At 53.8% G+C, this 22,121-nt stretch overlaps 6 protein-coding genes and 1 non-coding gene across 7 annotated transcripts; 4 read left to right on the forward strand and 3 right to left on the reverse strand.

Moving 5' to 3' along the window:
• Positions 1-2,137: 2,137 nt before the first annotated feature.
• On the forward strand, positions 2,138-4,360 carry MFIFM68171_10545 (uncharacterized protein; the record flags this gene model as incomplete). Its single annotated transcript, XM_071065964.1, has 10 exons — positions 2,138-2,299; positions 2,361-2,471; positions 2,536-2,851; positions 2,906-2,989; positions 3,060-3,156; positions 3,218-3,347; positions 3,417-3,533; positions 3,594-3,759; positions 3,854-4,124; positions 4,192-4,360. 10 exons carry the CDS (start codon positions 2,138-2,140, stop codon positions 4,358-4,360), a joined length of 1,623 nt encoding a protein of 540 aa, XP_070922065.1.
• A 3,247-nt stretch (positions 4,361-7,607) lies between these two features.
• Positions 7,608-8,294, reverse strand: MFIFM68171_10546 (uncharacterized protein; the record flags this gene model as incomplete). Its single annotated transcript, XM_071065965.1, has 3 exons — positions 7,608-7,698; positions 7,753-8,136; positions 8,209-8,294. The coding sequence occupies 3 exons, from the start codon at positions 8,292-8,294 to the stop codon at positions 7,608-7,610; spliced, it is 561 nt and encodes a 186-aa protein (XP_070922066.1).
• A 374-nt stretch (positions 8,295-8,668) lies between these two features.
• Positions 8,669-9,661, reverse strand: MFIFM68171_10547 (uncharacterized protein; the record flags this gene model as incomplete). The annotated part of the gene is made up of 1 exon (XM_071065966.1): positions 8,669-9,661. The coding sequence occupies one exon, from the start codon at positions 9,659-9,661 to the stop codon at positions 8,669-8,671; it is 993 nt and encodes a 330-aa protein (XP_070922067.1).
• A 3,006-nt stretch (positions 9,662-12,667) lies between these two features.
• Positions 12,668-15,245, forward strand: PIF1 (DNA helicase; the record flags this gene model as incomplete). Its single annotated transcript, XM_071065967.1, has 3 exons — positions 12,668-14,174; positions 14,236-14,353; positions 14,408-15,245. 3 exons carry the CDS (start codon positions 12,668-12,670, stop codon positions 15,243-15,245), a joined length of 2,463 nt encoding a protein of 820 aa, XP_070922068.1.
• Positions 15,246-16,118: 873 nt separating this feature from the next.
• Positions 16,119-18,539, forward strand: EDC3 (enhancer of mRNA decapping; the record flags this gene model as incomplete). Its single annotated transcript, XM_071065968.1, has 2 exons — positions 16,119-16,236; positions 16,297-18,539. 2 exons carry the CDS (start codon positions 16,119-16,121, stop codon positions 18,537-18,539), a joined length of 2,361 nt encoding a protein of 786 aa, XP_070922069.1.
• A 1,916-nt stretch (positions 18,540-20,455) lies between these two features.
• MP_IFM68171_r75 lies at positions 20,456-20,571 on the forward strand. Its single transcript, XR_011606022.1, has one exon. It is a non-coding gene; the product is annotated as a 5S ribosomal RNA (ribosomal RNA).
• Positions 20,572-20,701: 130 nt separating this feature from the next.
• On the reverse strand, positions 20,702-21,772 carry MFIFM68171_10550 (uncharacterized protein; the record flags this gene model as incomplete). Its single annotated transcript, XM_071065969.1, has 1 exon — positions 20,702-21,772. The coding sequence occupies one exon, from the start codon at positions 21,770-21,772 to the stop codon at positions 20,702-20,704; it is 1,071 nt and encodes a 356-aa protein (XP_070922070.1).
• Between the last annotated feature and the right edge of the window lie 349 nt (positions 21,773-22,121).

Consider the following 22,121-nt stretch of genomic DNA (forward strand, 5'->3'; position numbering starts at 1 on the left):
GGCGGGCCGGGCAAGCGAATCTGGGGGCCCTGGTTGTGATTCGTGACCAGAATGAGGAAACCCTGGTGACGGCTAGCCTCTTTGCTATGAGCGCAACACATATTGGTAGTACATCGCCCTAGATGCCGTGTGTACAGAGTTGGGTAGCACGGAGGACCAACGTCTCGCATGCCAAATGGCATATGCACGCACGGCCGGCGCTTAATGTGTGTGCTTATCTGAGAGAGCAAGAATAGTTATTATTCGTGCATGGATCTTTTGCCTAGCTGACGGGTCCATGTTGGTGGTCAGCAACCCGTTGGCGGCATGTAGAGCATGCGAGCTTGGCATCTGCTGTCTAGCGAAGCGCATCGAATGACATAGTAGGTGAGGTAACCAACCGGCACGGCCTGCAGCCCTGCCGTGTAAGCTATCCGAAGGATTGGATCGCACGCGAGGTGCTGCCTTCGCATTCATTCCGACTCGGACCTGGCTAGTAGATGCGGGGTGCCTCATTCTCGACGAGCACAAATCTGCCGGTTTGAAAATATGCAGAGATGAGGCATATACACCCGTGCCAGAAGGGTAGGGACCAGGACTGTACCGGTTCAACCGCTATCCCCAGCGCTCCGGTTTCTCGTGTACAACTGAATTCACGTCCACCTTCAGTTGGTAAGCTGATGTACGCAGCAATACCCGATCCTGGCATAGCACTCCCATGATTCAATGTCGTTGGTTCACCCTTGAATCTCCCGTTCACGAGATCCCTGAGAGAGCTGAGGCTTGGTCAATCCAGTCACCGAATCGTCGATGTGGCAGCATACAACCCTCATCCCTTCGCCACTTAGGAAACGAGGGACAGGAAACAGCATCTCACACGCCACCTATGTACATATGGTCCGTGATACGGAAGTGTGAAGTTTGGGTACAACATTTGCCGGGCCCTTGCTGGCTCGGGATCCCCCTTCTCGGCTCTTACTCATGCAGGTGCGGGCCGGAGTTGGGGTCTAAAACCTTGTTGTGATTTTCTGGGGTTCTCCATTTATTGGGCCGCAGCGACCTGCCGTGCAGGGGATAGTGGGCGGCGGGACAAGCGGCGGTGCTGGTGACAACCGCCTGGAACGGCTGTGATAGCGACTCCGTCAGCTTAGCACGGTGGGTCCAACGTAAAAGAAAAGGAGAAGCAGTGTAACCGAACTCAGCTCGGTAGGGTATTTGATCGAATCAAGTCTAAAACCCGAGCATGTTGCAGTTCATGACCTCCTGCTACGCGGCGCAAACACAAGTATATTGACGGCACAGGATTGCTACCCATCGTTCACACAGCAATGGGAACAAAGGGACAAGGGGCATCACTGATCAGCCACTCGGTAAACAATACTCCATTAGTTGATGCTGGGTGGTGGGAGTGAAGAGAGCGAATAATTCACTCACCGCCTTCACTGCTGAGACCAACAGAATCAACCTTCCGTTGTGACCAAGTAAGATCAGATATGTAAACAACGGGTAAAACTGCAACAGATTTATAAGTGTAAGTCATCTGTCAATGATGCCGACTAGTTATTCCGCCCTTTCCCGGAGGATTGTGCCGTTATTGTCGTTCAGCTTGGAACGACGGCCGGTCTTAGGAGCATCGGACACATGCTTGTCGAGGACAACGTGGGGGGCCTGTAGGGGATCAAAGCTACGCTAGAACGCTTTGTTGACGCTATTGTTAACCGTCCGCCGCGGCGTCCCAAGCCAGCGACGGATTTTGTTTAGCTACTGTAAAGCATTGAGATGAATTTGCGAGTATACCTTACTTATGGTAGAAAGCTTTGGTGTAAACGTGCAATGAAGTCACAAAGCGAGGACCAGATTCTTGAACAGAGTCGGAATCTGGGGACCTGCAGAGAATGGTGCCTAAATGGTTGATTCTGCCGCGGCAGTAATGTGGCAAGCGGTGAGTCCATTCATTTGGTAGGAGGGTATCCTATGTAAGTACTAGTACCATGCTGTTGAATACAAGGGCTGTAGAACTGCGGCCCCAAGGCGTCTACATTAGGAACGCTAGGTAGTATGAAACATCCCTCTCCTCTCCCTGCTCCACCTTTCACCCCTTCTCCATAATCTTCAAAGTTACTACCGATTGCCAACCGCTTCATACGTTCTTACCAACATGAGCACCATGAACAAGACGGCCACGACTGAGGCCCTGGGTCCCCAGCTGACCTGGTTGACTGCGTCTTCACTCCAAGTTAGCCCGATGGCTACTGTTGTGATTGCCGGCGCGCTTGCACTACTTTGCCTCCAAGCTTACATGTCTGGGAACAAGCTGCTGGTAAGTGCAGCATTACCTATCCACGGCAGTGGAAAAACTCGTTGAGCCTGACGAAATACAGGTGCAATTGGGCTTCGGCTTGAACAGTATCCCAAGACTGGTCGCGAGTCGCCTTCGGGCATGGGCATATCTCATCAACGGCATCACCATCATCCAGGATGGCTTCGAGAAGGCAAGCTGGCATGACAGCTTAGAATTGTGTTGGCAACTTATATGCATAAGCTAAAACCTTGTAGTCCAACGGCGAGCCTTATCAAGTCCTAGCCCCTGATGGCCGTTACGTCTTTGTTGCTTCTCCGAAGTACATCAAAGAACTTGACTCTGCGCCCGACACCGTCCTCTCCCTTCAGGCCGCGGCCAAGCAGATGCTCCAACCAATGTACACCATGCATGCCTTCAACTGGTTTGATCGCCGAGGAACAGAGGGTGTGGGCTTCGTGAAGGCTCTTCGGACCATGTTGACCAACAACCTCCCCGCCATTCTCCCGGATCTGAGTGCCATCATTCGGGCGAGGTTTGAGGAGCTTCACGAGTCCCATCCTAAGGTCAACGGTGAGACAACATTGGGTGCCGAGTTCGGACAGACCACTGATGTATTGTCTGCAGGAGTCACACAGAGTCCAGTGTATACTATGATTGTGAAGCTCGTGGTCTTGTCGAATGCAGTCTCGTTCTTCGGCAAGGAACTAGGTATGGAGAGCTCATTTCACCCTTTCCACACTCGGGACCCATACCAGAATCTAGGCTCACTATAACATAGCTAAAGATGAAGTTTTTATGGAGTCGGCACTCTCGTACATCGAAGAGACGTTGATCTGCGCCGAAATTGTACGCCTGCTCCCAAAGTTCATGGCACCGTGAGTCACCCTCCAATCCATAAGTCTGTGGGCAACAGAGCAACTGATTAATGTCTTCTAGAATCATCGGCCGAGTGATTGGGCGGCGCCTCAAGTCTCAAGTTGTCGTCTATAACACTCTTCTTCCCGTGGCCGAACAGAGATGTTTGGAAAGGGACATGAGGAACCTGGGCCAAAAGGTCCCGTATCATGTATGTTTTTTGGGGCCCCCTCTTTCAACCGGGATGTAGGATAACCGGATTTTCTGACTTGCTATCAAGGCCGACTGCATTCAATGGATCATGGAGACTTCTCCTCGAGCGAAGCCCTGGACGCCCATGCGAATCGTCCACGAGCTGATGGCGATCTGGTTCGGTTCTGTGCACGCCCTTTCCACTGTGAGTCGTACTTTGTATATTGCGCACTGGCGCGTCGACGCTTCTAACACCAAGCCCCAGACCATCACGTTCGCCATCCATGATCTCTGCCTGCACCCGGAATATGTGGAACCCCTACGCCAGGAACTTCTCGCCGATTATGCCGACTTCGAGAAGACCGGGCTCGGGCTTCCGCTGCTGGACAGTTTCATCAAGGAGTCTGCCCGTATCACTCCGGTCGAAGCTCGTGAGTAGGACCTGGATTTCCCATGCTCGCCAGTCCCGTAGCAATCCAGCTTCCCGTTTATAGGTGGATATTGGCTTACGGATCTCCACAACAGAGAGCACCCGCCGCTCAGCCCTGCGACCTTTCACGCTCTCAGATGGTACTAAGCTCAACGTTGGTGACTGGGCCTGTACCCCTGTCAAAGCCATAATGCACAATCCGGAATTCTACCCGGAGCCTCTCCAGTTCAATGGTTTCCGGTTCGCGGATCCGGAGGTCGTGAAGGCTGCTGGTGGCAATTTCAAGACGCCGCAGCCCAAGCCGTCCAAACTGACGGATTGCGACAATACGTACTACCATGTCTGGGGAACGGGTCGTATGGCTTGGTAAGCTTGAAGAACCCCCCTTGACTCTTCTTTCCCGGGTCTGTGTTAATTCCTGCAACGCTTATAGTCCCGGGAGATTCTATGCCACTGCCGTGATGAAGGTTATTTTGGGCCAGATCATAATGAATTACCGCTGTGAGCTGCTGAACAAAGATGACTCGCGGTGGTTGACTTGGCGGTCGACGATGCTGCCGAAGCATAGCACCAAGGTGGTTTTCACACGGCGTCAAGACTAGGTAGGCTGCGTGGATTGATTGGAATGAGACTGCATCTGGTCCGGTGAGTAAGATTCTCTAGATGTTAGCTGAGGTCACTCTGAGAAATCTGATGAGGTGGACGGTTTTATTCTCCCACTATCTCTGAGTTAGCCCCTCAGTCAGGGTTATCTGCGAATAGCTCTGCGTGTGAAGTGGGGTGACTAGTGGACAACTGATTGAAACGCAAAAATTGATGATTTATTGAAGCTGCTTTGAAACCTGTGATATCCGTCGCACCGAGCTCGCCAGTATCTAGCCTTCCCACCTCAACGTTCGAGAGGTAATTTGTATTTCTATATCACAGCCCCTGAATATGGGATCAACATCGCCTCAATTTAGCCGCCACATCTATTTCTTTAAGTCTTAGGAGTCAATCTTTGCACTTAAGCAATAATTACCCAAGCTGGAGAATTCTTTCCAACGAAATACCTTGCGTTGACCGATAAAGCTGTATATAAGCATGGACGCTACAAGGAACGTATAGTCAAAGAGAACATAGAGGAGCAGGTGAATACTGATGAGTAGGTGGTTAGGGGCAACTGTACTTCACGCCCAGCAGGTCTAAGCACCAACGCTGGGACTACAACGACTTGCACTCGCCATATTCGTTCGCTCCCGGCCCGCCACCCAGCCAGAGGAAAGAGCAGGGGCAGGACACAAGGGCCCGACAGCCAGATCATTTCAGAGGATGTTCGCCCAAGTCCTTTCGCAGTATCACCATCCTAAGGCGACCGTGAACCCCCCGGTCTCGAAACCAAAATAACGGAGACCAACCGACAATCACACCCACCATACAACAACTGCGATATCGGAACATCTTCAAGGAATTGCCCGGCTCCGGCGGGAGCTGGAGCAGGTGAGGCGCAAAGCGGAGCAGTTCAAACGCGAAAAGGAGGAAGCAATCTCACGAGCAAAGCAGTTAATACGCGAAACCCAGAAGGCCACGCTGAATATCTGTACAACTGCCAGTTCCACCTATATACGAAGCTCAGGCTCGTCGACACGTCCATGTCTTCGATGGGGTTCGCAAAGGAGTGCAAGTACTACCCTAAGTGGCATCGTCCTTGGGACTACTTTAAGAAGCTCTTGCAGAAGCAACATTTTGGAGTGATCGGGAGGTTCTACGGCGGGAGGCGGCTATGCTTTGTGGAGAGTACGATCAAAGGCCTAGGATCGAAGATCTCGCGGGCCATCTTCAACAATGATGTCAAACACCTCGAAGAGTACGGAGCTAACCTTAGGTAGGTACTCTGGAACAATAAGCGCCGTCGTGTCATGCTCATCGACTTTGACCGCGCTGCGCCAGTCGAAAACAAGCAACTTGCTAAGATATCTAAGAAGAAGAGTAATCGTAGGGATAACGGGCTTGAGGATTCTCCCCCGAAGCGTAGTTCCCTCGGCAATGGCGTGTAGTAGCCTGCTGTACCTGCCCCTCTATGTTTGGAGCCAGCATCCGGTCTGCAGAATGTGAGAGATCTTATATCGTTGTCGCTAGCCTTGAATTTCAAGTAATTCTGTATCCTACCTGAGTGCACAGTGCGCAATGCGGCAAGGCTTATTGACTATGACTGGAAGGTGCCTGAGTTTTGTCGGTTGGGTTACAGGCAAGCGAAGACGGAGATAAAAGACGGGATTGAGACTCGGATATGTGCAAGAGATATTCGTAGAGCGGAGGTACTAGTGATAATTAGATAACTAAATATTGACAAGCATGAATAATTCGACCAAGTCCATAGACACACTCGTAGGGAACAGCCTAGCCCAGTCGGACCGGGACATGCTGACGCGCTGCTTGGTCTAGTCGCTGAAGGCCATGGCACACAACCGCGATTGATCATTTCGTCGCCGCTTGTATTGGGAGGCTAATCCTAGCTGAGGCGTGTCCCGGATGCGTGGGCGGCGGATACAATATCGAGGAAATAGAAGCCGTCCCTCTCAAAATTGCAGCTTCGACTTCTTCCTAGCTAACGCGGGGCCTCCATCACAGCATACGCGTACGTCCAAGACACCCATTGGTCGGCAGTAAATAAAAATCTCAAAGCCAACACCATAGCAAAGGGCCACTTTGGGCTGGGTCACTTTGGCGTCGCTCCTCTCATAACCCCTATCTTCCACTCTCGGAGCTTGATCCAGGCGTGCAAATCACCAACATTCCACAAATGGTACATAACATGCTATCTAGACTATACGATCTATTCTAGTTCGGTTCTTCGCTGTCTCCCTTCTCGCTCTATCCTAGATACGTCTTCCGGCGGCATTACCAAGATGGGCGACACCGCTGCCTCTATCTCAGACTTAGACACCAATTTAGACTCTGCGATAATGGTATTGTCGGGCCTGGAATACCTCCTGATTAACGGCACACCTCTACTAACATCCTGAACCACATCCACTCCCTTTATAAAACCATCTACCTTTTCCTTGGATATTTCACAGCCAGTGCTATAAGCGTTTTGGAAGTCTTCCATGAAGTTGTCGCTGTATAGTAGGCTGTACCTTATATCTCGCAACTTGTTATTTGAAGCCGTTGGGGATAAGTCTGGGAAAGCAGCCACGTCAGAGAAATGACAGCACCGAGTAACCATTCGCTCAGCGAACACAACAGGTACTGCGATTTCGTTGTCGCGCTCCGAATCATCGCGCTCAACGGTAGGTTCACCTGTACTCCGCATTAAATCGTGGCGATCTACTCCCGTAAAAGCTTAGATCACGGATTCACGGATATAGGCGACGTTAAGTTAGCTACGTTAGCTGCTAGAGACGCAAACACAGTTTTCTCGCTGAAACTTAATCATTATAGATATTTTTAACCTCCCGGTCTTCATGGTCTTGACCTGCGCCAGCAGCCCCGGCCGCGACATGTTGCACGCTATGCCAGAATGCCTGGATAATTATCCCACAGTACTTCCACGGGTAGAAGTGACTGGTCGCTGTGGGTCCAGTAGAAGGCACCATATTCGATATTTATTGCCCGCTGGAATCCACCGGGGTGCTGACCGTGAGATACGCCTTTAAATTTCCAGATTGGCATTGCCCGAGAAAAATTCGCGGTTAGGCTCGGGGAGGAGCCCGCCCACCCGGGTCGGCATCCCAGTGGGCCAGTAGCTTTGGCACCTCCTGAAACCCTGAGCAAGAAAACGATAGAGGGCGTACCGGAAAGTTACGCTGTTGTCGCCGTTCATCCGAGGGATGAGCCAGCAGTCGATTTCGCAGTTGGGATCCCTGATCATCTCTGGGATTTGGCACGGAACTGAAGCATCAGAAGCCATTCGCCATCAAAACAGAATATCTGGAGGCATTGATACTTGTCGACATACCTGCGACAGCCGTCAGAACACGTACGTCCTCGAGGTTCGGAAGCCAGCCATTACCCCCGCAACTCCTTGGCGAGCTTTTGCTGCGCATTGCTCAGTGTGGACTCCATCCACTCCCGGGGCCGTATGAGGTTCCTCTTCCACTCGCCGATGACAATCGGGACCTTACAATTCAGATAGGTGAAGGTATAAAATACATCGACTGATTCGCTACGTGATGAATCTGAGAAGGCTTTCACCTGCGATACCTGAAAAATAGCCGGATAGTCTGTCCATGCCGCAAGGACAATGTTTGAAACCTCGACCTTGAACCAGTCGGTACAATCCTCCTCTGTTTCGAGTCTCCACGAACGTTTGTTAGGGGGGAAAGCTGGCTGTACCCACCGCACGGGATCGTCATCATAATCGGGCAACAAAGGAGTCTCAAAGTCGGCTATGATACTTGAGCAATCCTCAGGCATGGCACAAGAGTGTATTGTAACACTCTCGGTCAGGGGGTATTATGTTGACTACGCCTTGTCTGTCCAAGTCTTGTACTCGGTTGACTTGACATAGTTGGTAGAATGCTGGGAGAGGAGGCCCTTGACGGTGGCGGCCATGTCTCCAAATGAGGAAAATGATGGGCGGAACTTCAATCTTGGAATTTGTAGCGATTTTGAAAGATATCGATTAACATCGCACCCGGGCGACAAGATGATGGGAATAGACGATTGCTACCCGGACTTCGTAGTTGGGCATTATTGCGGACAACCTGAGCACCTCAGGCACACACTCGCGTTCCGGAATCGGCTAACCTAGTATATGCGGAGTAACACATGACCTGGAGGGGACGTACCGGGAAGTCACACTATCCAAGGACTCGTGTCGAATACGAATGTGCTGTTGCATTCACTTAATTCAGCAGTTGGAATCCCGAAATAAACGATACGAAATAAACGATACGCGAAGCCACAATAGAAGGAGCACTACGTACTTAGTCTATGTAATTTACTTGCTGCGTAGGTAGGAAGCCATCATCTATGAGACACTCCTGATGATTCCGGTAGATTCGTAAGACATGGTCGATATTAGAGTCGACGAAGAAGGCTGAGTTTGCCGGGTTAACGTCTTCGACGCTCTCCAAGTCCACCACCATGGCCCTAAGGCCGTTATTCCGAGTAAGGTGTAAATTATCCAATTTCAAATCACCGTGACCGACACCACAACGTGCGAGAGCTTCAAATGCATCACGTAACAACTTGGCCAGCTGGTCCTCCGGTATAGCGCCTGCCTGGGGTTGGCAGAGTTCGTATCCCCCAATGTCCGAGGGCACCAGAGCAGGAACTGGTTGCTTACCACAGACGACGAGGCCGTAGCATATAGGAATGACAGTACCTTGCAGCTCCCGCAGTCCCGCGTACATACGCTTCTCATTCTCAAATTCTTCATCCCAACCTTCTTTCCTCTTCTTCAAGATAACGGTTCGCGGAAGAAACCATTCCGGCCACCGTATCTTCACCCACGACTGGGCTGCTCGAGGGAGAAGGTTAACAACAACGCCGAGCAGCCGCGCGGTTAGGTTGGGCTTGAGGCGTAACCGGAAGACATGGCTGCTGCCGTCAATAGCTGAGCCGGTGGCGGACACGAGGCGCGTCCAAAGCCAAAAACGTATGTCGGAGAGCTCATGCGAACCTTCACCAGAACCATCCGGGGTGGGATCCCGACGGATGCCTGGGGGCAGCATCTCGCGGACAGCCGGTGCGAGGTTGCAGTGGCCGGAGCTCGGGGGCGGGTTGAAACCAGAGACGGGAGGTGGGTTCTGATGGCGGCGTGGAGGAAGGCTTATACGGAAACCCTGGGGCTGGCCGGGGACGGAGTTGGTTGGCGGTGGCGGTAGATCGACAATCTCATCGTCAGACAATACCTCTTCCGTGATTGTCAGATACCGACGGCGGGGGAGGGAAAAGAGATGCGATCTGTCGGTCATTGTAGCGCGGCGCAGCGTGAACGTTACAGTAGGATAAGGTCTGGCGGCGGCCGCCGGTGGAGGTGGATGTGGGCCACTGCAGTTGAATAATTTTGGCTCAACCAACCTGGGGTTTCGGTTTGCTGCCCGCTGAGTGTTTCTGTGGGCCTACTTTTGGAGCTCCAGTTCGATAAGCTCCAGGTAATCAAGTGAAATCAAAGTTGGTCAAAGCTCCTACGTCACAGCTAAACAGAAGGTAGTCAAGTTTTCAACAGGATATGTAATATTAATACCGCTAGATAGCTTTTCTTTATGGCTTTCCCCCTGCTAGTGGATTGGGGAGGACTGCCAGTATTACGGGGATTCCGTCGTGGTCCCGTAGCTGGTGACCTCAAGGGCGTCAGCCTTGACGCTGACGTAGGCACTTCATGAACACTGGCATGATCTATGACAAAGTAAGATATGAAAGTTGATTGAGTAAACGTCCTCCTGGGGACAAGTCTATGGAGTCTTTATAGACGTCAGTGGTGACCCCTGGGCCGTCATCCCTGACGGGGTGCGGGCCCAGACACTGCAGGGCAGTGCTGGCCTCCACCACGTAACAGCCAGCACGAACCTGGTTCCTCTGATCAGAGGCGACACTTGGTGAGATGATGCTCCGGAAGTTGGAAGCCGCTAGCGATCCATTTTATTTGCGCCACAAGTAGTAGGGCCAACCGGGCCATTCCTCTTTAGACACTACTAGAGGATATACGATTCGATTCCTTTTTTCTATACTTGCTACAAGCTCAGTCTAAAAACTTCTCTTGCGTAGACCAATCTCACCCTATTAGAGCTTTAGAGGGAGCCCTATCCGCAAGTGTTGATAATGGACCGTCGGACCGATGGTTTCTCTAATTAGCAGCTAAATCACTGATGCAAAAGTCGCTATCGTTTGGGCAGGTGCCGCGGGGCTGTTCACTACTTTGACCTTGGACTACCCCAACAAAACTGAGGATCTCAAGAAACAGGGGTTCAAAGCTTCCCGCGACATCTTTGAACTTGCCGAGAGTAAGGATAGAGTTGGTGGCCTCTTTCACATACAACTCCACATCCCGAGGCACAAGCAACCCTCCCGGCCTACACGATTACTATGTCGTGGGTGCGATGCGATTCCCGGAGAACAAAGTTATAACCAGGTACGATTTTCTCCATTAGACTCTTGCCATGTAACAGCGTTCATACTAACCAATTCTGGATTGTTCGATATTTTCGAGTAGTTGGGGATGAGGAAGGCAGATTTATCTAAATCTACCCCGTTCGGCTCACTCGTACTGTACTACATGCAGAACGTCAACAATAAAGGCCGTGTTCTGGAACCCTGGTGTTTCAACAGTATCACCAAATGGGGGAGCTATCCGGACATTGATAAGGAAGCCCCTGGTACAGTACAGACGCGTTCTATCCGTTGGAGGCGCCAACGGCGTCACCCACAAGATCCGTACTAGGTACCTATAATCAGCACCATCAGTCCGCACATTTAGCCTAAGGACTCTGACCCGAATGTTGAACAGTATACTGAAAAGGCCTCCTGATGACACTGTTAATCGGACGATCAACGAAGTTTGAGAGGGGCTCAGGAACGATCTGAAGACGCCGGCAGGGAGTGAGGGCTTCAAGCTCTCAATGGAAAGCGACAAATACAGCACTCGACAATTCCTGGCGGTGTATATATTGCGCACCTACTTAGGTTGCAGAAAAAGATCGAAATTCACCGAATTGATGATGCTAACTCGGAGCTTCAAAATCTCTTCACCAAACATCACAGACGAGACATGGCCTCCGTTCATCTATGAAACCATTGAGTTTCTGGAAATATTCAACGGGTGTGTGATTACCTCAAGCAACTGGTACCCAGAACACTGTCGTTTGCCCAAGGGACAACGTTTGCGCGTTATTTGGCGTCTATCTAGGTCGGGCAGTGCGCTCTGTCTCCCTCGTGAACGCACCAGTTCTCACGCGTCTGATGTTAATGCACTCATCACAAGCGTTCTGCACGTAGCTCGGGGCAGAGGCGAGACCAACTGGGTTACCTTAGGCTTGCATACCAGTATCTATGCTCCCGTGAGCCTACATGCTGCTCTTTGACCACCCCGAGCAGGGCTATACGACCCCACTTCCCGCGGGCGCCCTTATGTTCTGCCTCGGTCGCATTATACACACGTGGATTCGACCAATATTTTCGTCCGTTCTGTGGGGTCTCGAGAGGACTTGCTATTAATCCCAAGCGGTTGCCTCCGGTCACCAACCATATCCGTGTCATACGGACTCCAAGCTCGTAAATTCGCCATGATCCTCGGCACGTTCTCATGATTGTGTGAAGTCTCTGTGGGCGGCTGACAATGGGGATACTTTCGGACTCTCCATTGCACTTCTCATGTGTGCCCTTGCTTAACCTTGGCTCCATTTTTGAATAATTATTAGTAGTGATGTATCTGCTGACTAGGATTAATTATGAATGGATGCACTCCGGCTGGTCGAGGTTTCCCCTACATGACAACTTTTCCCTTGATCACATTCGTCCGAACCCCTCCCCCGTCCCGGATTAGCCTCCCAAGTCGAGCCTACGCGAATAATTTCTTCTGTATGCCATTGAACTTTGCGGAAGCTATAGTTCAAATAAGGAAACAATGCTTTTGCCGTTCAAGTTCCAGGGTTAGGGCCGTGGCGCAGGATTGCCAAGCCTAGCCACTTAGTTCGTTATCAGCCCGCACGTGCTCCTCGCGTCAATTGGAGCTCAGACGCGATTTTTCTTGTGAACGACGCGACGGCTGTCTTGTTTTCGTTGCCTTCCAAGCAATCCAGCCGCCCTCACCCCGCGACAGGTCAACAGCTCGCCCCCGGTGGCGCCGACTCTGTATGACTGGGCTCTCCAGTCTTGTCCTCCGTCGAGCAGTCCTTCCCCTCGATAGGAACTTCGCGTGCCGTGTAGGCCGTGCTAATGTGCATGCCGTTGGATTCAGCCCCCCCCTTCTTCCTCCACGCACAATGTTGAAACGAGAAGTCGAGGCCAAAAGGGTCGCTGCCGCAAATCAGCTGGCCCGACCGCCTACCGCCAAAGATTCCCTCGCGAAGCAGCTTTTCCCTTCCAGCAGCCCAAGCTCCGCGTCGAAAAAACCCACACAGAGTCTCGCCAACATGTTCAAGCCCCGCCCGCAGCCGGGTTCTAGCGGTCCATTGGGAGCAGCGGCAACAGGAGAGCCTCTTCAAAACCGACCTCTCAATGTTACCAGGCCAAACAACAGCAGCGTCAACGGCAAGGCGCTAGCTTCTCTCTGCAACAAGTCAAACTCGTTTAGGGAAGAGCCCGAAGTGATCAGTCTCCTGCACGATACTCCCTCTCCGCCACACACATTGCGGACAAGCAATCCACCACCACCGGCGTGTGAAATTTATGAGAGCGACATCGATGACGATGAGGATCTCGACTTGGACTTCCAGGCCGCCACGGCTCTGCCCACGCTTCCCCGTCCTCAGCCATCGCTTTCTGCCCAGGAAAATGGAGCACCCCCTCCGGCGACTAGCACAAGCGCGCTCTCTTGGTCACAGTCATCACCTTCACACCACTACCCTCCACAACGCCCGACGGTGTATCCTCCGCAGAAGCCCGCCAAGCGTGACTCTCCGGACGATAACGAGCAGCAGGAGCCCGCCGTGACGAAGAAATCAAAGCGAGAGCTTCCCAAGCATTGGGCCCGACCACCGATAATCAAGGACGGGGACGCCGAAGAACTTTACGAGGCTTCCGTGGCGACGCCGGCACCCAAGACCAAGGCTCCCATGCTGTGGAATACTACTGCGAGCGCGGTCAAGGCACAAAAGAAACAGCTGAAGACCCAACTCAGGGAGTCCGGCAAAGCGGAAGCCTCGGCGGAGGACATGCGCGAAGCCGTCAAGTCCCACTCGACGAAAGCATCGGCTATCACGCTAAGTAACGAGCAGCGTCATGTTAAGCACCTAGTTGTCGAGAAAGGCCAAAGTGTCTTCTTCACTGGCCCCGCCGGCACAGGGAAGTCCGTGTTGATGCGAGCCATCATCCAGGACCTCAAGAAAAAATATGTCAGGGACCCGGAGCGGGTGGCAGTCACGGCTTCCACGGGCCTGGCTGCCTGCAACATTGGCGGCATGACATTACACAGCTTCGCAGGCATTGGCCTCGGCAAGGAAGACGCCAATGCCCTGGTCAAGAAGATTCGGCGCAATCCCAAGGCAAAGAACCGGTGGCTCAAAACTAAGACTCTCATCATCGACGAGGTCTCCATGGTGGATGGCGAGCTCTTCGACAAGCTGTCCCAGATCGGCAGGATTATCCGGAACAACGGGCGGCCGTGGGGTGGCATCCAGCTGGTCATCACGGGCGACTTCTTCCAGCTTCCCCCCGTGCCGGATGGCAGTAAGCAAAGAGAGTCGAAGTTCGCGTTCGACGCGGCGACGTGGAGCATGTCGATCGACCATACCATTGGATTGACCGAAGTGTTTCGACAGAGGGATCCTGGTAAGTCGGATAATGCGTACCAGCTGGAGGGATATGGGATTGTATGCTCACTGTCCTACAGAATTCGCGGGGATGCTCAACGAGATGCGTCTGGGGAGAATCAGCGAGAAGACGGTCCGAAACTTCCAGTCTCTAAGCAGACCGCTGGAGTTTGACGACGGGCTCGAGGTAACTGAACTGTAGGTCACCATGTCTCCGCGTCGTAGACACACAAGACTGACCTCCTATACAAGGTTCCCAACAAGAAACGAAGTTGAGACGTCGAACCAGAAGCGTCTCAACGCACTGAGTGGCAAATCGTACCGCTACGAGGCCATAGACACTGGGGACGTAAGGATCCGCGACAAACTCCTTGCAAACATGATGGCGCCCCCAGTTATCGAGCTGAAGAAGGGCGCACAGGTCATGTTGATCAAGAATATGGACGAGACGCTCGTCAACGGCTCGCTGGGAACCGTGATTGACTTTATGAGCGAATCGACGTTTGAGATCACAGGCGCGAGCAACAGCTCTGAGGTGGATTCGGAGACCAAGAAGAGGATGCGTGCTTTCAGCAATGCCCTCTCCGAAGGCTCGAAAGGCGACAACAAAGCGTATCCACTGGTGCGCTTCCACGCCGTCGATGGCTCGCAACGGATCATCCTCTGCGTCCCTGAAGCCTGGAAAGTGGAACTCCCAACGGGCGAGGAGCAGGCGTCCCGGAAGCAGCTTCCGTTGATCTTGGCGTGGGCCCTGTCGATCCACAAGGCCCAAGGACAGACGCTGGAGCGTGTCAAGGTCGATCTCGGCAAGGTGTTTGAGAAGGGGCAAGCCTACGTCGCGCTCAGCCGCGCCACGACACAGCAGGGTCTCCAGGTGCTGCGCTTCCAAAAAGACAGGGTCATGGCGCATCCGCGCGTGGTCGACTTCTACAACAAGCTCTACAGCGCTGAGTCGGCGGTCAAGAAGAAGGCGGCCGGGTCGATTACGAACTACACGGTGAAGCAGGCGGCGCCGTCGGGTGCATCTGGGGGCCAGCAAGGGAATGAGTTTGACGACGACGAAGAAGAGGCCATGGCGGCGTTTGGTTGACGGGTAGCGAGGCCGTAGGAGATACAAGTCTGCACAATACGGAGTTACAGGCAGTTGGCGCCACGGGGACAAGAGGCAAATCCTTTGGGGTGTATCCTTTGAGTATAATGCGGGCAGTCATAAGATGGCTTTCGTGGCCCGAGGTGTTGAGTATGTGAGAAGATTACCGGGAAAACCGGGAGCCGTGTTATGGCAGTTTATATCTGGGACAACCTGAAAGTGCTGGAGCACTGTATATTTTTGTGAGGTTCTACTCCTAGAAACACAAAATAGAGCAATCAATACCACGCAAAAACCCCCGCACACCTACTACGTAGTATAATACCGGCGGGGCAATGGGATGAACCCAATTCCCGAACATTTCTGCCACATGGACTACAACGGGGTTTTGATTGCGGTCTTGCGAGCGATTCGCGTATTTTACTGCAACAGCCGATGCATGGCAACTGACTGAGCTGGGCACAGGCTACCCACCGTCCTACCTGGATGACGGTACATACATAGAGTACGGGGGGTACAATACAGTACATTGGCCCTGCACCGTCATTGTGTTGGCCCCGCATTTTGATGTGCAAAGGGCTGCGTGCATCACTTCTTGGCAGCGTCGAGGCTCGCTGTCCCGGCGCCGCAGCGTATCGATAAGCAAAAAGGTTGGCAAGCGCAAGTTGCGACGCTCGTTTCGTTCGAGAGCGAACAGCAACAACAACCACAACCACCACCGCAATCCCGCACCTCAACCCCCACCCCCTTGGCCGAACCTGGACACAAGCTGCACCCGGTACAGCTTTTTGCCAGTTCGCCGTATCGACATACCCAACCCCCGAGACGAAGCAGCTTCTGGTTTCCCCACCGCATCTCGGACCCGCCGTCACCATGGCAGCGGAATTCATCGGCGTGCAAATGCTGGTCACGCTGTACGGCGACCCGCCCACACGCCTCAAGGGAACTGTGAGCGCTGTAGAGGCTGGCGCTGGATTGACTCTCAGTAATGGTTAGTGCCACGTCCCGATACCGCGGCGTCTCGCTCGGCTGACTGGCGGTCTGTGAACAGTCTGGATGCTCAACACCAACGAATGGCGGCCCCGGATCACCGTCTCCTCTAAAGACATCGCCGACCTTTCCGAAGTCCACAGCGCCCCTTCACCGAGCACGCTCGCTGTGCCTCAAGCAAACGTCCCTCAGGCGGTTCCCCACGTTCCTCAGCCGGCCCTTCAGCCAGCGTTTGTGGACCCCGCCATCGTGGCGGTGGGAAAGCAGCCCGGGCTTACACCATCGGCTCGCGCACCAGAGACGCACCGCATGCCGGCTACAGCTGAGAAGCGGAACCCGGAACCGGCCATCGTTCCTTCGGCGCAGGTCGCGAGCACATCTCGGGAAGTCACCCCCACGGTTGTTGTGACCGCAGCTCTGCAGGGGTTGGCGGTTGAGGGCGACGGCAACCCTGTTGAGTCGGCAGACGACAAGGATGCTGCGGGGGCGGTTCTCGAATACGGCGAGGTGACAGGCCAGAAGAAGAAACGACGGCAGCGGAAGTCTGGGAATGCGAGGACTTCACAGGAGGATTTCGAGGCGTCCCCGGCGCCCGCAACGAAAACCGCTGGTAAAGGAAAAGGGTGGCGGCAGACGCCCATTCTTCAGAGCACGGCATCCTTCCAGCCCTTCAACTCGCTCAAACGGAATGGCGCCAAGGGCCGGCAAGCGCTCGACAACGGGTGGGCCTCCGAGGACGTTACCGACGTCCAGGAGATGGGCGACTTCGACTTCGAGGGGAGCCTAGCCAAATTTGACAAGCGCAATTTGTTTGAGCAGATGAGGAAGGACGACCAGATCGATGAAGCGGACCGCCTGGTATCCCACAACCGGCAGCCCCGTCCGAAGGCTGGCACGGCCGGCGGTAAGAATCTACACTACTCAGAGAACGTGCTCGACATGCCTACCACCATCCTCAAGCAACCCAAGGACAGGCCAGCCTCCAAAGAGACGCCCAACGACTTCTGGAATAGTGAAGCCGACGACGGCGTTACCCACAGCGGCGAGCGAGTGGGCGGCAGAGACACGGGCATGGGCAGCCGGCAGGGCTCGCGCCGCGGAGACAACAAGGCTGCAGGAGGCCGGCGCTCTCAATCGCGCAAAGCCAGCGAGGCGGCCAGGACCGGGTCTGGCCCGAGCAGGGTGAACTCTGGTGTAAGCCACTACCGCAATCAGTCTCTTAAGGGCAGCCGACCAAGTAGCCGGCTCTCGTCGCGTGCTGCGACCGCTGACAGCAAGAGGAAGCAGCTCCCGACACCAGCCGCTCCGCAGGGTCTCTATCTGCTGCCCTCGAACCGGCGAATCGAGACCGTCTCGCCGCTGCAGATGTTCAACCTCGAGAACATTGCGCACAACGAGATTGGTCTGACCGAGGAGATGATGACGGAGAACGCAGGCCGCGGCATCGCCGAGGTGGCCTTGACTGCCCTGTCTGACCCAGCCATCAAGGTGCGCCACGCCGGCAGTGTCGACCCAGCCACGGGCAACCCGCCGCCGCAGACGGTGGTGGTCCTGGCGGGCAACAACAAGTCTGGCAGCAGGTCTGTTGCCGCTGCTCGCCATCTGCGCAACAAGGGCATCAACGTGCTGGTCTGTGTCGTCGGCCTCGAGCGCGGCGAACGGGACCTGCTCGAGGAGGTGAGGCAGCAGGTCCGGCTGTACAAGAACCTTGGCGGACGCGTCTTTACCAAGAGCGACTTCTTTGAGCACCTGCGCAAGATCAGCATCCCGATGCTGACCATCGACACGCCGCGCACGTCGCTCAGCAGCCTGACCAACCCGGCGCCCGTCATGCTGATAATTGACGCGCTGCTCGGCCTGGCCATCTCGTTTGAGGAGCTTCGCAACGGCGATCAAGCGACGGTGTACGAGCTCGTCGAATGGGCAAACCGCCACGAGGCCTTTGCGCTGGCCGTCGACGTGCCGACGGGCATTGATCCCACGTCGGGCAAAGTCAACGTCATCGACGGCAACCGGCTGTACGTCAGGCCGCGGTATGTGGTGGCCATTGGGGCGCCGAAACGTGGCCTGCTCGAGGCCATGATCGCGGCGGATAACGACGATGCCGATACCATCTTGGCAGGGGAGACAGCCATGCCGGATGATGCTGTCTCGGAGTGGAAGCTCTACGTCGCGGATATGGGGCTGGGCCAGGCGGTGTGGAAGAAGGCCGGGACTAAGATGAGGAAGGGCGTGGACTTTGACGAGAGGTGGGTGCTGGAGATGAGGTATCAGGGGGTTGCGAATGAGGAGGACGAGGAGTAGGCGTGAAGTCTGTTGAAAAAAAAAAAAAAAAAAAAAAAAAAAAAAAAAAATGGGGGGGGGGGGGGGGGGGGTCGGTGCAAATGGAGGGCATTCTAGATTTTCTTGGGTTTCACCCCTCACGGTGAGGCATGAGCAGCGCATATTGCATTTTGGGCGGTGCAAATTTTTTTTTTTTTTTTTTTTTCTCTATCACATCAAGCACGGCGTTGAGCGAGCTGCTGCTCCTTTGCGGTTACTTAATTGGCTTTGCATTCCATAGGATCGGGACGGATAGGCTGGCAAGAGCGAGTTATTTACCCTACTTAGAGAGGACGAAAAGGGCGGAATGGGAGATACGGTATATGAAACGAACGGATTCGGAGATGGGATGGGACTAAGACAATTATCGAACGGTACAGGGCAGAAGCGACGAAGCTAAATTGCCTAGGATATATTTGGTGCTATTGATTGTCTAATCGTTGGCTTCTCGGCCTCAGTGTTAATTATCGCTATCTGTGGTCGTGGTAATTAGCATCGGGTTCGGTCCTGTTCCTATGCAGTACTCTACTACGCAGATCCCTCGGTGATTAATGCCTACCCATCGTCGATTGTGCATCACTGTGGCCTAAGTGGGAATAGCAACGGAAACAAAACAAGGCAAATGTTATTATGAATTCTTGTTTAAATCAACCAGTAACCCTATCAATGCAGGTGTTACGAGACACCCATGGTGCCATCAAGCCACAAGCCGAGGCGTATGAGACGGTCTAGATCCGTTGATCCGTCGGCCTAAACACCCTGCATATTGACATGCTCCATGCCTCGAAGGATGTTTTTGATGCACTCTGCTGCCGGGGAGAGAATGGTGGATGTGCGCAATGGCGTGATCGATTGTCGGAAACCGACACGTCGGAAAAACGCCCCGAGGAACGTTTCCTGCAGTGGGAGAAGAAAGGCCGTGGGGGAGCCATGTTGTTTACACACCAGCACCCTTGCGTTGCAATACGAATAAATATTATCTAGGATACTAGAATATGTATACTTATCCAAATCTAATCGTAAGCTTTTGTATAACAACATATATTACATATAACGATAGTAAATACATAGGATTTCGGTCGTAATAGTATCTAATCATAGCTGAATACTTCCTTTACAGAACCATCTTACCTAAAGCAGAATTTTTGTTTACAAAAGAGGGAAGTAAATCCAAAGTTTCTTCTATTTCTTTCTCTACTTAGTTACTATAATATTAAAGGACGGAATCTGGAAGTCCCTCATGTGTGTGGAAGTTGTGTGCCCGGCCCCTATTGGAACAATAACATAGTTAGAACCTGTCCTTGTTTCTTATTATGGGTTATGGTGATTGGTGCTTAGTTCCTGGATATTTCCGCAGCTCGTTTGTACGCACTAGCCTGTAGCGCTTACTACTAGCCGCCCGATTGCCATTGATCTCCACCAACTCGAAAACCAAAACATCACCACCGACATCCCGCAAAGCTTCATTCGATCCACCATCAGCGGGACCGGGAGGATTAGCTAGCTGCCTTGACAAAGATGCGAGCGCTGCTTTCTAGATTCACCTCCTACGAGCGCTGCGGGGAGCCATTCGTACCTATCCCCACCGACCTCAACCAGAGCAACATCTTCGTCGATGAGGATTGGCATGTTACCCGCCTGGTCGACCCTCGGGTAGGCCTGTGTCGAAATGTTAATTTTGTTTTACCTTCGCATCCGCTGTGTAAAGTACTTTACCGAATAACTAGTGCATAGTAGCTGCTGTGTTGCAGCATAGACCTGTTTGTCGACGTTTGATTCGGCACCCTACTTACTGGACCTTCTTCTGTAACAGCTTCCTTGTCAAGACAGCAATCGGCAATATCCGCAGCGCCTCCGCTCGCCATTTTATAACTCCATTTCTCCGTCCAGCCCAGCACATACGACCATACGCGCTGGAGAATTCGGGATCCCGTCCGCTCTCCCCTAGACAAACCAGCGACGGCTAGACTAGTAGTTGGGTCGGTGACGACCAGCGAATCCCTGGTGTTGTATGTTTTTTTGACTTTGTGTCCTTTGCTGTTTATCTTTGGTAATTCCCCTTTCTTTGTACCCATGGTTAAATTTCAACGATGTTACTCGAAAAGACCAAAGGAGGAGTGGGGGGCGTTCAGGGCCATATCACATCACACACCCCCCATCCTCCCCCCTCCGTCCACCCAAACAACCACATTCCCCGGCGCCCCGTCCCCCATCTCTTCAAAGAACCGCCTAACCTCCTCGTCCGAGTACCTCAAGCTAAAATGCGTCAGCACAAACACCGTCTGCGGCCACCTCCTCACCACCTTCTCCAGGTCGGCCCAGATGGTATGCTTGGTCTTGTCCGCCTGCGCGCGGTGTTCCTCCCTCAGGAAGCTACACTCGGTGATGACCACTCGCACCGCGGCGTCCTCGCGGGCCAGCCACTCGGGGGCCCCCGCCAGCGTGGCGGCGGTCGTGTCGCCCAGGAAGGCGAACACGGGCGTCGCCACGGGGCTGGTGATCTGCACGCCCTGCTCCTGGCGCAGCGCGCGCAGCGCCGGCCCGGCTAGCGACCGGTACTCGGGCCGCAGCCTGTGCGTGACGGCGCTGAAGAGGTAACCCAGGCAGGGGACCGTGTGGTCGCAGCGGAACGCCGTCGCCGTCCAGCCCTGCGAGGGCGGCAGGCGCCGCAGGGCTACCGTGTCGCCGTCCCGGAGGGGGTGGGTCACGTGCGTCCGCAGCATGGCCGGGATTCCCTCCTCCTCCTCGGCTCCTTCTTCTTGGTCCTTTTCTTCGTCTCCGTCTTCACCTTCGCCTTCGCCTTCGTCTTCGCCCTCGTCTTCGCCCCCCGGAAACGGCGAAGCGGACGCGGAAGGGGGCCACAGCCCCCCCGTCTTGTTCAAAATGGTTTTTGCATTCACAAAGTTGTCAAACGCCTCCTTCATCTCGGCGGGGCAAAAGATGTCCGGCGGGTCGGTCGTTGTCACAAATGCCGGGGCTAGCAGGGCGTGATCGCTATGGCCGTGCGTTAGAAAGATGTGTTTGGGCCGGAGGTTGTTGACGCACAGCCCGGCGTCGAGGAGCAGGTTGAGCTGCGGGATGACGAATGACGTGTGCCATGCCGCGCGAGACCGGCCTGTAAGGACGAGGTTGTGGTACGGTTTGGGGAATCGCCATTCCAGAATGTCGGAGCGCGGGGACTGTGGGAGTGGAATGGCAAAGGTTGCGGGTGGCATTGTGATGCATAGACCGAGTTCCCGAGGAGCTGGTCTTGCAACTTCTAGCCAGTGACTCGAGCGAAGCGCGAAATATGAAGGTAAGTGAGCGATAAGCGCCTAGGCGGCAAAACGTCGGCTTTCTACCTTAGAAGGCTTGGATTTTGCGAGACTGCTGCTATAGTTTGCCATGGCGGTTGTGGCTCACGAAGTGCAAACTGAAATTGACATTCGGGCGACCAGGTCAAGTTTAGCACCAACGGCGCAGCGGCGCTCTTCCTTCCATACACAGTCTACGGTTCTGGAAAGACGTATCACAGTAGTACCGAACATACCTACATAAACTCAAGTGCGGGGCAGGATACCGAGA

Source organism: Madurella fahalii (genome assembly GCF_045866475.1).
Source record: "Madurella fahalii IFM 68171 DNA, scaffold_6, whole genome shotgun sequence".
NCBI lineage: Eukaryota > Fungi > Ascomycota > Sordariomycetes > Sordariales > Madurella > Madurella fahalii.